This window comes from Toxorhynchites rutilus, chromosome 3 (assembly GCF_029784135.1).
Source record: "Toxorhynchites rutilus septentrionalis strain SRP chromosome 3, ASM2978413v1, whole genome shotgun sequence".
Lineage (NCBI taxonomy): Eukaryota > Metazoa > Arthropoda > Insecta > Diptera > Culicidae > Toxorhynchites > Toxorhynchites rutilus.
Window position 1 is genome coordinate 320,300,388 of NC_073746.1, and position 13,268 is coordinate 320,313,655.

General features: G+C 39.9%; 1 protein-coding gene across 1 annotated transcript; it reads left to right on the forward strand.

The window, feature by feature from the left end:
- Positions 1–5,501: 5,501 nt before the first annotated feature.
- Positions 5,502–7,013, forward strand: LOC129778760 (probable mitochondrial glutathione transporter SLC25A40). The gene is made up of 2 exons (XM_055785862.1): positions 5,502–5,845; positions 5,902–7,013. Exons 1-2 carry the CDS (start codon positions 5,710–5,712, stop codon positions 6,918–6,920), a joined length of 1,155 nt encoding a protein of 384 aa, XP_055641837.1. The 5' UTR covers positions 5,502–5,709; the 3' UTR covers positions 6,921–7,013.
- The last annotated feature ends 6,255 nt before the right edge of the window (positions 7,014–13,268 follow it).

Sequence of the window (13,268 nt, forward strand, 5' to 3'; positions counted from 1 at the left end):
ACGAGCGAGCTTCGGCACTAGCGTATTGTGTTTTGTTTACAAACAAAGTGGTTTTAGCAAGTTGGCCCACCTTAGGATATACTTCTAGGCGCCTTGGGTTTAGTCAAGGCGCCTAGAAGTATATCCTAAGGTGGGCCAACTTGCTAAAATCACTCTTCAGCCATCTTGAGAGTCTACTGTGTTTTGTTGGTTAACAAAGCACAATACGCCTGTGCCCAAGCTCGCTCATGATCAGTCTGTCTCTTTCACGCTTCAAGCAAATAATTTCCCTTCTGCTTTCTTCCGTACTGTTTTCATATACCCCTCCCCTAACCAACTTAGTGACGAAACGGCCTCACCTAGTACCATAGACCCGTCTTGGGGTTTAGTATATCCGCGATGACAGATGCGATTTCTGATGACGACATTCGAGTTCGGAACCACAATTTGGGTCCCAAACTCGAAAGTCTAATCTCTATCAGATTAGAAAGCACAAAGCCAATTTTAAAACGTTAAAATTTGAATGAAAATTTTTAAAGCATGTTATTTAATAACTTAAAAAACATATTACTGACTATTATTTGACCATTTGTCTATAAATGTCCGTTAATTTAGTTGAAACTCTTCATCAGTGCTGAAAATATTCATGTTCACGACATTCAAATACGGCGAGTTCCAGCCTGCGTTGTATTGATAACGTACTGCTCAAGCGAGAGTCGATGAACAATGAACACCAGTGGAATGAACATCAACATCAGCATGCCGTGAAGTTCATTTTTCATTTTTATCTTAAATTTGGCCATGATATTCGTAATTTCAAAATTGAAGATCATTGCGTGTTAGTGAAAATCGAAGCATGAAATTTAACATCAACCAATTGAGAGTGAAATCGATTAATGGTAAAGGATGGCGATTCACCACACAAAATTCTTGTTTTTGGCTACTTCGGCAACGGAATGTATAGTATAACTATTGCTATGATTTATGAATCTACTCCCGATTGGCCGGAAATGGCATACACCCCCTTTATATGGGCAATGGGTGACAATAACAGACGAGAGGAAAACGAACATAATCTCGTTTTGATTTCCGGTTTCATGATACTGGCTCTAAATGATCAGCAACTATATAAAACCCCTACGATGTGGGTATTGGATGAAAGCGCTTCAACAGCAGAAGCAGAACAGCCTAATATCGTATTTTGAAGTCATTTTCGAAATGAAGATGGTGGCTTCCGGTTCATTGAAAACGGCCCTAGAAGACCGAAAATGGAGTTAGTGAAGCGGAGTTAAAGAAAGAAAGTGTTAGAAACTATGATCATGTTAGAGCGAAAAAGCGGTAGTAAAAGAGCATAGAAAGCGGAAACAGAAACGGACCGTACCTCTCACGCTAAAGGTCACGCGTTCAATTCTAACTCCGGCATTATTCCAAAAATGGATGTGACGAACCTGCCAAAAAGTGTTGAAAGTTACTATAATACAGTACAAAAAAGAAAAAGAAACGGAAACGGAACGCTATAAGGCCCTTCTACGCTAAACAACGCTCAACCGTACAACGGTCAACGAAAACTAACGTTGCCTTTTCGGGATTCCTGTTTTTTTTTTCCTTTTTTTCTAAATATGGAAATCAAACACGTATTCAATAAAAATTCACTGCAAGCGATGAAGATCAACCACACGTTCGTGATAATCACCTGAAATTATTGATAGCAATGAGAGCGCCTGAATGCAGGCTTTTCGAAATTCGTTCATGTTGTTTTTGTTCAATATACCAGACAAAGTTTAAGCGTCTCAACTCTCGTGTTATACTCATTATGACAGATATGGTGTTGAGTTTCAACAGAAGAGAATTCCTCCGACACTGGGAAAAAGCTATTTTCTTCATTCGTGAATAAATTCTGATAATTTGTGGAACTGCTCTTCATTATGATATAAAACCATTATCAAACACAATTTTCGTTTAATATTTTACCAAAAATCGCAAAAGCAAAAATCACCTATCATATAAAATACATATTTGACATAGAAAAATCTATTTCAGCTATTCCATGCCAAACCGATATAGGGGTTCTCAGATTTTCATGAAAACTGGTAGTTTTGTTCATTATCGTAAAATATTAAAAATTATTAAATGAAACAATTTTTTCCCTTTTTGAAACATTTTTTTTTTCCAAAATTCATTACTCTGGATTATTTTTTTATGCGTTTTTCGACGTAGGACTATGTCTTTCATTAAGCGTGCCGAATCAGAAAACAGGTCACGTTTTTATGAAATAAAGTTAACGTTTATAAATATTTTTACTGCGAAAGGATTTTAACGATTTACATACCAATCGAATCGGACATTTTCTGAGATTTTTTTTTGATATGCTATACATTACAATCCCATAGTCTGTATATGGTTTGAATTATTGAAAATTGGAAACATTCCCATTTCCTCATACATTTGTTCTGTTCATTTGTGTGCTTTCCCGAACAGAGCTGTCAATAACGGGCAACTTATGCAGCTAGAATAGAAACAACGAAGGGGGACAGCGAAAAGAAAATATTTGTGAAGTAAACTCTACCTTTGCATAATAAGTATAAGTATTGCATCTCCTCTGAGGGAAATTCTCATGGTCTTCTTGTGCCCGAAACAACAAAGGTCGCTTGTTCTGCTTATTTTGTTTTTTATGTTTCCCATCGAGCTGTGAACATGCTTCACTTGAAATTAATCTGGCATTGCAATTAACACAATCATCCGAGCCATGGCAAAGCAGACGAAAAAAGAGAAGAGTGTTAATGATTATAAGTCGCTTCTAGCCATCAGTGTTTGACTTTGTGTGTGTTGCTTGTTTTCGTTGCGCGAAACTTAGCACTTGTTCATTTCCTGCACATGCGAATAGCAGAGTCGAGAAACGATTATTCACAAACGGTCATACTCGCGATGTTTCATTTTTAATGTTGCAACTCGTTAAGTACTCAGTGCAATGTGTGCATTGATATAAAGAAACAAATTGCGACATATGACGTGTATTGTTCTCGCAAAGGAAGAAAAGAATCGTTGCTTCCCGAAATGATTCTACAAAACCACGCAAGCCATTAAACCTTTTCAGGGTCCCCGAGACTTTTACTAAAGGGTTATTTAGGAAATTTCCACGTATTCGCAAATAATATCCGAAATGATAAACCAACTAATTTAGAAAAAAAAAATTGCGTAGTCCTATGTTTTAAGCGGTCGTGTCTCGGATACAACCCCTCGAATTTTTTTATGTGTGATTTTATTTTGCGCGTGAGCGTTTGCGAGTGTGGTTATGATTGCGATGGGGCAATCTTCAAAAAAATTATGCGATTTTTATTCACGCGATTTGTTTGAAATTAAGCGATTTTATTTTTGCGCGCACGCATCAGTTGCGTAAAAAAAATCAGTGTACTTTTGATCTTCTGAACCGATTAAGATGATCGGCCAATCAAATTGTAGCTACGATTTTGCGGTACCCCATCGGCTACAATTTGATATGTCGAAAGTTGTGATTTTTTGAAAAAAATCATTTTTGGAAAAACGGGAAGAACATTTTTTTGGATCATCGGTCAAATTTGATAAATTATAAATCAAAAACTAAAGGAAACATCTCTAACTTTTAGATGTTTCCTCAGCTTTCACGATAAAATATAGAAAAAAAATAAAGCGCCCTTGGTCTCAAAGCTACTATAAAAATCAAATACAATCGATAATTACAAAAACAAAATCATATTTTTTCGTAAGTGTAAATTTTTATTAAAAAACACTAGCTTATTGGCTTCAATTTTATATGTCGACCATTTAAATCGATCTGGTATCAATCAAGATCGTTTGTGGGGTTAAAATTCATGGTGGGACACTTATGCCTAGAATATCAACATGGGACAATTGCACTTAATGTTGTTTTTTTTAAAATACTGGGAACATACAAAACATTTATGCATAAAAACATCGTTTTATGAAGAAAAGTGAAATTTTCCAAAAAGTAGCATGTGAGAACTATGCGTAAAATGACAGTTTAATAACATTAAAAACTAAACACAATTGGTGCCGTAGCAAAGTGGCATCGGTATGTAGTATATGGTAGTGATATCGCTTGTGAATCGCACAGTTGTGTGAATTCAGTGACTGATCTGCAACACCTTTGCAGAACATGAATCTCATTTTTTTTTTTTTTTTTTTTATCTTCGCTTATTTTTCGTCGGCCTATTTCCGCCACTTCAGTGCCAATCACCGACATCAGGGAGGCGACTCCACCTGTTCCTACCTATCAGACTCAACAACTCATGAGCCGGGCCAACTTCTTTTACTTCCCCTCCGAAGGAAGACGTAACCAGAGATTTTTCGCCTCAGAAAATCCCAACGACGCCAGCTGGGATTGAACCCGGGCCGATCGGATTGTGAGGCTGTTACGCTAACCACACAACCACTGGCGCCGTCATGAATCTCATTGTTATTAGGCATTCGTTAACAAGGTGTATACGTGTTCTGTTAATTTTTTTCTTATTTGTTCGATAATTAGTTCGTTCTTCAAATCAGAAATGAGTGCATTAGCCCAGCTGAAACTGTGACATAAAATTCTTGTACTTAAACTGATTCATTTATTATGGATCAACAAAAAATACATGGTGGGACAGTCATGCCTAGAATATCAACAAGGGACAATTGAGCTTAATGTTGTTTTTTGAAACACTGGGACAATAAGTTTTATTGTGTTTTTCCGGAAGATTATAGATAAAAACGTCGTTTATGAAGAAAAGTGAAAATTGTCGAAACTATGCGTAGAACGACAGTATAAGTATTCAAAAAGATGATATACTATCATTTGGCATAAACTGAATAAGTGCTACAATAGAGCTATACGCTAATGCTTTTGGTTACTTGGTAGTTGTATGGGCACCATACTACCAATGCGTTTTACAACAAGTAGAGACAATTCAACGCAAATTTGTCCGTTATGCTCTTGGAACGATCTTTTCAATCTTCCATGATATGAGGATCGCTGTCAGCTAATTGATCAGGATCTTCTTGTGTGCCGAAGAATTATTTCCAAGGCTTGTTTAGTATCTGGCGTCCTTTAATCTCCCATAAACTGTCCTGCTTTGTTAAACATGTTTAGTTTAATTTTTTTTGACGTGCTCTTCGTTTGCATAATTTCTTTGGAATCCCAACAATCCGCACAAATTACGACCACAATGAACCAATTAGTAGCATGTTTCATGTGTCTCATCGTGTTTGATGTATGTTTTTGACTTTAATTTGTCTCGTTCTGCTAGTGAAGGCAGAAAGTATTGGATTCTGCGGGGATTGGGATTCAAATGACATGATAGCGAATTCAAAATGAGAAGAAATATAAAAAGTGTTCCCTTGTGGTACCAAACTTGTTGAGCTCTTATAAAAATTGACTTCTTGCCGACTCACCTATTACCACATATCTATCTTGATTCAAATTTAGCAAACATCGATCAATCTTCACTCGTAGCTGCTTTTCGTCGATTGTTTTGCTCCGTATTTCCTTATGTCAGCATTTTCGCATACAACGCAAAAGTTCTATCATTGCATTTCTGCCGGTTGGTGTTACGTTGTCCAGTGATAATTAGCTGCTTTTTTCGAAATACATTTGCGTTTTTATCAGCTTGATCATCGACTCGAAGCCATTTATCATGACTTGCACTTGATTCGAAGTTGGCAACAAACTGTCTAGTTGTGAAATAACAAAGATCGTCAGTCATGGCTAATGCAGAAGGGTCTCGTTCCGATGCAGCCGTAGCACCTTCAGTCGACATGGATGACGGCCGCTTCCGGATTAGACCATATCAGCAAATACTTTCATCATGCAGTGGAGCTCTTGTTACTTCCCTTTTCAGTAAGATATTTCGACGAGTATCAAACTACGGACGGTGATATATTGCTCAATTTCAGTGACGCCTCTGGATGTGGTAAAAACTCGACTTCAAACACAACAGAAAATGATGCTTTCGAACAAATGCTACCTATACTGCAACGGACTTATGGATCATTTGTGCCCATGTGGACCAAACGGGACAGTAACGGCATTCTCCAAACCTACCCTTCACTTTAACGGCACCGTCGACGCATTCGTCAAAATAAGTCGATCCGAGGGAATCAAATCACTGTGGTCCGGGTTGAGTCCCACATTGGTTCTGGCACTGCCAACCACCGTTATCTATTTCGTAGCATACGAGCAATTCCGGATTCGGTTGAAAGAGATCTATCTGCGTAGGAACGGAACCGGAACGGATTTGCCAATGTGGCTTCCCATGCTGGCTGGTGGGTCCGCACGTGTTTTGGCCGTTACTATCGTAAATCCGTTGGAATTGATTCGAACAAAGATGCAGTCAGAGAGTCTAAGTTACACAGAGGTCGGTCGAGCATTCAAAGGTATGTTGAAAACGCAGGGAATCCTCGGGCTGTGGAAGGGATTCTTCCCAACCATCCTGCGAGACGTTCCGTTCAGTGGTATCTACTGGACCACCTATGAGACTATTAAGAAAAGAAGCAATGTTACACAGCCTACGTTTGGATTCAGCTTTGTCAGTGGAGCAATTTCCGGGGGCGTAGCGGCATTCGTAACCGTTCCGTTTGATGTTGTAAAAACTCATCAACAGATCGAATTTGGCGAAAGGTTTCTCTACGCCGAGAACGGTGATAAAAAGACACCGCCCAAAAGTGCGGGAACGTTCGAAACAATGCGTAAAATCTATGTGAGAAGTGGTATTAAGGGTCTGTTTGCCGGACTGACGCCGCGTTTGATCAAGGTAGCTCCGGCATGTGCCATCATGATTGCTTCCTTTGAATATGGCAAGAATTTCTTCTACAACTATAACGTGCATCGGTACTTGGCGAAGCGAGATAAGCAGGATCAGAACCCGGTGGCTTCCGTGGTGAAGGTGAAGAAACCATCAAGTGTTGGCTATTGATAGGTGACGGCGTTGACGAGCTTCGGATGAAGCTTGATGTGCGGATGGAGGAAACAATTGTATTGGTAATAAACTAGATTGTTGGCTATTTCAGCATGATTTTTTCATTTCAAAGACAACTTTCTTATTTGCGGATAATATTCTTTTGGGGTTTGGTCGACTTCTGATTCAACATGAAGAGTTATGCAGATGTGCATATTACACCGCTTTACTTGAGTCGGTTTGTGCACTAGCATGCCAACCCGATCAAACTATCGGTCGATAGAAAGTCTGCAGTCTGCGGGGGCTTTGAGTGAAGTTCTATCTTATCATGGCAAAGATCACTCATAGAGTGGTGAAAATTATAAATCAATCGAAAGAAATAGATGAAAATGACAAAGAATACCATTCATTATCAAAAAAAGCATTGCTCGATCATTTGAAATTGCTGACCATCGCCAATGCCATCGTCATCTCCATTGAATAGAAATCCGATAGGGTTCATTGTCAAACGAAAGCTATTCGTTTTCCTATTCCTTCTCATCACAACCTCGGCTATCCACAGTGAAACACGACTTTGGTTGATTCACTGTCATATATTACAGAGACAAGGCTAGTTCTTTAGCGAGTAAACATTTTTTTTATGACGTCATCTGATTCGTCAGTGTAAACAGTCGCCAGTTGTATTTTGTTTTCCGACTTACGCGTAAATTTTCCTGAAATGAAAAATCGAAAATGGTTCAATGCGCTGTGAGCGGGTGTATAAATTATGAAAATGACATTATCGGGCCAAAAAAGAGATTCTTTCGCTTTCCGAAAAACCGAGAATTATGTTCTTTGTGGATAAATGTTTGCGAAGCCAACAGTGATTTGAACGTAGCCAAGGCGAGGGTATGCTCCGATCACTTTTTAGATGAGGACTGCTGATTGAAGGTCATTCTACTAAACACTAGAGATGGGCAAAACAGTTCACTTTGATAAACGGTTCACTCATTAACCGTTCTTTCGCTCTTTCGTTCAGCGGTGTTAAGAACAACATAGAATGTTAGCTGGAACCCAACATCAATAGACAGCTATTAATTCATATCGTTGGATTGGATAGTGTACGTATGGGATTTATATTTTTGAAATTTAGTGGGGAAAGATAAGCTGCTTCTTCTTTAAAAGTCGCAAACTGTATGTGAAAATATGTTTGTCGGTCGACAAAAGTTTATGTAATAATTTGATGTGCACAAAATATGTGCAATTTTTCATATTCTCTTTTTGGACAACACACAGGTTTGATCATTGTCAACATATCCTCATATCCCCTCCTTTCCCTGAAGAAAATATGTCACCCTTCTAAACTCGAGTAGACCGCGAGTAATCGGTTTCCTATATTATTAACATTAGAATTAAGGAAAAATGTATATATACTAGTAACAATACAGTAAGGAGTTCGGGTCCTTTAAACCTATGTAACTGAGCCTGTAAAAATAAACGATTTAAATAAAAAAAAACACAGGTTCCATGTAAGATCATATTTCATAATGTTCATTCAGGGGAAAATCAGCAGCGATTTTCACTAACAATAAATCATACAAACAATCACGATAACACGTATACGCAATAGGCCAAACAATGAATTGAAAGCAACGAAAAAACTTTGCCCTCACTATAAGATTTTATGTTTACCTAATTCATGAATCGCCCCAGCTTCCCCCAGATTTTTTTTTCTGATAATCAGGAAATATATGAATGTTACGCGGAATTGAAAGAATACATGTAATTGGAAATATATAGTTTTGCTTTTAAAACTACGAAAATCTAATTTAATTTTAACACAAAATTGAGTATACATTAACAAAACAAACCCTACGTTAGATGCATTTTGCTCATCATGACAATATCGTTTTATTTTCCTTACAAACGTTCTCGTTATATTTGTCCATTCCGTCCAGCGCAAATCAGTTCAGCTGTACTCGTTCGCCCGCAAACACTTCGTTCTCAATCAGTTCTTTCCCATACAGTTCACTCGCAAACAGTTCGTTCTGAATCAGTTCGTTCACAAGCAGTTCACTCTCCATCAGTTCACTCTCAAACAGTTCACTCGCAAACCGTTCTTTCGGAATCAGTTCGTTCACAAACCGTTCGCTCGCAATCAGTTCGTGGGAAGAATTACCGTTCTTTGAAAAAGAACGACCGTTCGTTCACTCTTTTCGGCGAACTAGTTCGTTCGTACCGTTCGTGAACGGTTTGCCCATCTCTACTAAACACCGTATGGAGCAAACGAATGCTGCGGGAAGATGCGGTTCCAAACCAATTATTGACTGCGGGAAACAATTTTGTTGCGAAAAACGAAATCACCGTATCCGAACGGAAGGAAATCGTACAGAAGGCTATTTCTGAGTACGACAGGTTATGGAATTTCAAAATGTTCCTCCTTGTTGATGTTCATCAAAGTAAATCCAGAACACATTGTTTACTTCAATGATTCAGATGACGTCACTAAAAATGACTGATCCGGAGTAGCTAGCCTTGTCTCTGTAAGCCGTGTATTGCCGTAATCTCGCAAAGTGACGTAAGCGCCAAAAATGACATTTTACTTTATGACGTAGGATTATGTCTTACATTAAGGGTGCCAAATCGGAAAACATGTCACGTTTTTATGAAATAAAGTTAACTATTTTTGCTGCAAATGGATTTTAACGATTTGTATGCCAATTGAATCGGATTTTTTTTTATGATTTGTTTGATATGCTATACATTACAGTCCCATAGTCTGTATATGGTTTAAAATGATGAAAATTGGAAGCATTCCCATTTTCCCATACATTTTTTCTGTCAATTTGGGTGCTTTCTTTATTTCTATTCTAGCGGCTGCAACTTATGCAACCGCTAGAATAGAAACAACGAAGGGGGATTGTGAAAAGACAATATTTGTGTGTGTTGCTTGTTTTCGTTGCGCTAAACATAGACTTGTTCATTTCCTGTACATGTGAATATGTTGATAACAACGTTATACACTGGTGGCTTTATTTAGCAATACTGATGCTTAACCTATTGACAACGGTTCTTCTTATACCCTAGTGGTTGTTATGCAGTTGTTATTTACATCATACATAGTAACCGTTGTTGCTAAGAAACTTAGATGAAACAAACCTAGGAAACTAACTGGAAATCATAGCCTACCATGGTTTTCAACACCCCCTCTCAGTTGTTTCTTTCTAATCCTAGCTTACTTCTTAAAGCATTGAAAGTTAGAGTGGGTAGCGACATCGTGAGAATGTCTGCTAGTTGCTTCTGGGTTGGGATGTATATTATCTTAATCTTTTTATCAACAACTGCATTCCGGATAAAATTATATTTAACGTCAATGTGTTTGACTCGCTTTATTTCCTCTCGTTCAGCCATCGCAATCGTGAACCTTCAGCAAAAATCCGGAAACACACTTGCGGTCTGATTCATCACATGCAAAGTCTGCATCAACGTAGGCAGATACTGCCGCTTCCTACGGTAAATTAATCCCAATTGCTTCGTTGCTTGTAGATATCGTAGGACTCGTTTTGCATGTTTCCAATGCTCATCTCCAGCAGCGTCTTGGAACCTTGCCAAGTATCCAACGATGAAACATATGTCCGGTCGTTAACCCATCATGATATACATTAAGCTACCGATCTTCCCGCTTCAACTGCAGTCTTGATTCGGCAGGCGTATCAACAGGATTGCAGTTCTCCATGCCGAAACGCGAAAGTATTTTATCGATCTGTCCTGTCTGAGACAGCCTCGTCGTTCCACGATCCAGATTCCTGTTGATCTTGATTCCAAGAAAGTGGTGTAGCTGCTTCATATCTGTCATCTAAAATTCTCGCATCAGCTTGTTCTTCACACGCTCTATATCGTTTGCATTCCCAGCAGCAATCAGAAGGTCATCTACATATACCACGAGGTATATCTTACTGTCTCAATGAGCTTGAACATACAAGCAATAATCATGCTTTGATCGCGTAAATCCAAAGGTAATCAGGAACTCGTTGAAACGGCTGTTCCAACACCTATGTGGTTGCTTCAGGCCGTAAAGCGATCGATGCAGCAAGCAAACTTCGTCAGAACGCTGCTCTACCCCCTTTTGACACCGCATGTATACGTTCTTTGTGAGAATACCATTTAGAAAAGCCGTCTTGAATCTAGCTGGTGAATCGTCATTTTGTTCGTCGTTGCTAATGCCAGCAAAGTCCGAATGGTAGTCAACCGCGCCACAGGTGCAAATGTTTCCTCGAAATCTATGTGGCTCTTTTGTGCGTAACCCTTCGCTACCAACCTAGCAGGGCGTTTAACCCCTGTCCAAATTTGGTTTTTTTCGTAGCGCCATCAGTTAGTCTTGGATTGCTTGCCTCCATTCACGCTCGTTCCGATGATATCTTCAACATCAGAGTAACATTCCGGAACCTGTAGGGAATTTACACCAGCAGAAAGGGCTCTAAATGGAATATAATCGGAAAACCAACCTGGTCTCTTGCACTCTCGACCACTAGACCTCGGAACATCAGCACTAGGTTCGTTCCTTCCTGATTGTGGCGAGAGTGCTGTTGTGCCTTCCTCGTCGACTTCTTCCTTTTCAGCATTCGAGCCGCCGAATTCTCGAACATCATCATTAGCGTTCACAGCCGATTTCACAATTCTCTGCTGTCTTTCGACATCCCTCTCTTGCTCGGGAATTGGTGATACCTCCTCCGGAATAATCAATCCAGAATCGACGCCTTCGCCTTTGAATGGAAATGCTGCTTCAGCATAATGACATCTGGCTTCTCTACATGCCAACGTTCCGCAGGAGTTTGGTTACCTCTAATCGCTTCAGTTGGGCTTCGATTGGTAATATACACTGCATTCAGGACCGCTTCTCCCCAGAGATATTTTGGTGCATTCGACTCCAACAGCATTGCTCTCATCTTTTCGACAATGGCGCGGTTGAAACGTTCCGCCACACCATTTTGTTGAGGTGAGTATCCCACCGTTGACTCTACTTGAATTCCCTTCTTCTCGTAGTAGGCCAGCTGCTCCTTTGAGAAATACTCGCGTCCAAGATCACACCGCAGGTTTGCTATTTTCGTTCCGAATTTAGCCGTCACCATCGCTTCGTAAACCTTGAAATAACCGTATATCTGATCCTTTTTCTTTAACAGATAACAACTCCGAAATGCGTGTAATCGTCTACGAACGGTACAAAATAACGATAACCATCCGTTGTTGCTGGAGTGATTTTCCCACACACATCCCTGTGTGTACACGCTCCAGTTGCCTTCGTGTCTGGGGTCTCGGGCCGTTGAACGGTTGCCTTACCATATTGGCTTCAACACATGCATTACAAAATTTGGAATCGCCTTGGACATCGTCCAGTCCATTCACCATTTTGTAATTCTTCAGTTTGAGCAAATTCTTGTAGCTAAGATGCCCATACCGCTTATGCCAAAGCTGCAGCTCCGCGTTGCTATCGGCCGTTAAAGCAGATCCATTGGGTATAGAATTCATCCACAAATAAAAGAGATTACCCTTCAACGTCGTAACACCGATAGTTTCGTCATCTTTTGTCAATATTGCACGATCAGGCTTGAATTCGACGTGCACTCCCGCTATCATAAGTCTCACCAGCGATAGCAGATTGTACTTCAGTTTCCTTACGAACAATACGTTTCCGAAGAACAACGTATATCGATTACCTCCGACATTCAACTTGCCCTTCACAGTGCCTTCCTTATTGGCTACCAGCACCTCACCATCCTTTGCACTGTCGATGTGAATCGGCACGTGTAGTTCGTGGATCTCCTGAAAATAATCTTCGTTGCTGACCATATGACAGCTTGCACCTGAATCCAGCACCCACTCGATTTCGTGTTGGTCATTTGACACCTTTGCACCGGAAACAAGAGCCACTTCCTTGTCAACTGGAGTCTTCGCTACTTGAGCTTTATCGGAACGATTTTTCATCTGGAACATGCAAACTTTTTATGCCCAACCTCTCCACAAAAGTAGCATTTACCAGGGAATTTCACTGATTTTTCACCACGCTTGTTTCGGGATTTGGCCACCAACACTATTCCATCAGAGCCATTTGCAGTACTCGAACCAGATTCTCTTCCAGAACGCTTTTGTCCGCTAGAAGGCGTGGTCTGACGGTCTCAAGCTTGAGTTGTTGATCGTCTAAATTTTCCATCGCCGTGGTAACCGCATCGTAACTAGATGGCAACGAAATAAACAACTGGCTCACCATGTCAAGTTCCGTTACCGTAGCGCTTGCGTCTTTCAGCTGTCTTCCTAGCTTGTCGAATCGTCGGAAATGATCATCCAGAGACGTTCCCTCCTCCATTCGCAACAAAAAACCTTTCTTCGTAA

Coding starts and splice junctions, on each gene's coding strand:
- LOC129778760 (XM_055785862.1), top strand. CDS start 5,710: ATGGCTAATGCAGAAGGGTCTCGTTCCGATGCAGCCGTAGCACCTTCA. Junction 5,846..5,901: donor TCTTGTTACTTCCCTTTTCA/GTAAGATATTTC, acceptor GCTCAATTTCAG/TGACGCCTCTGGATGTGGTA.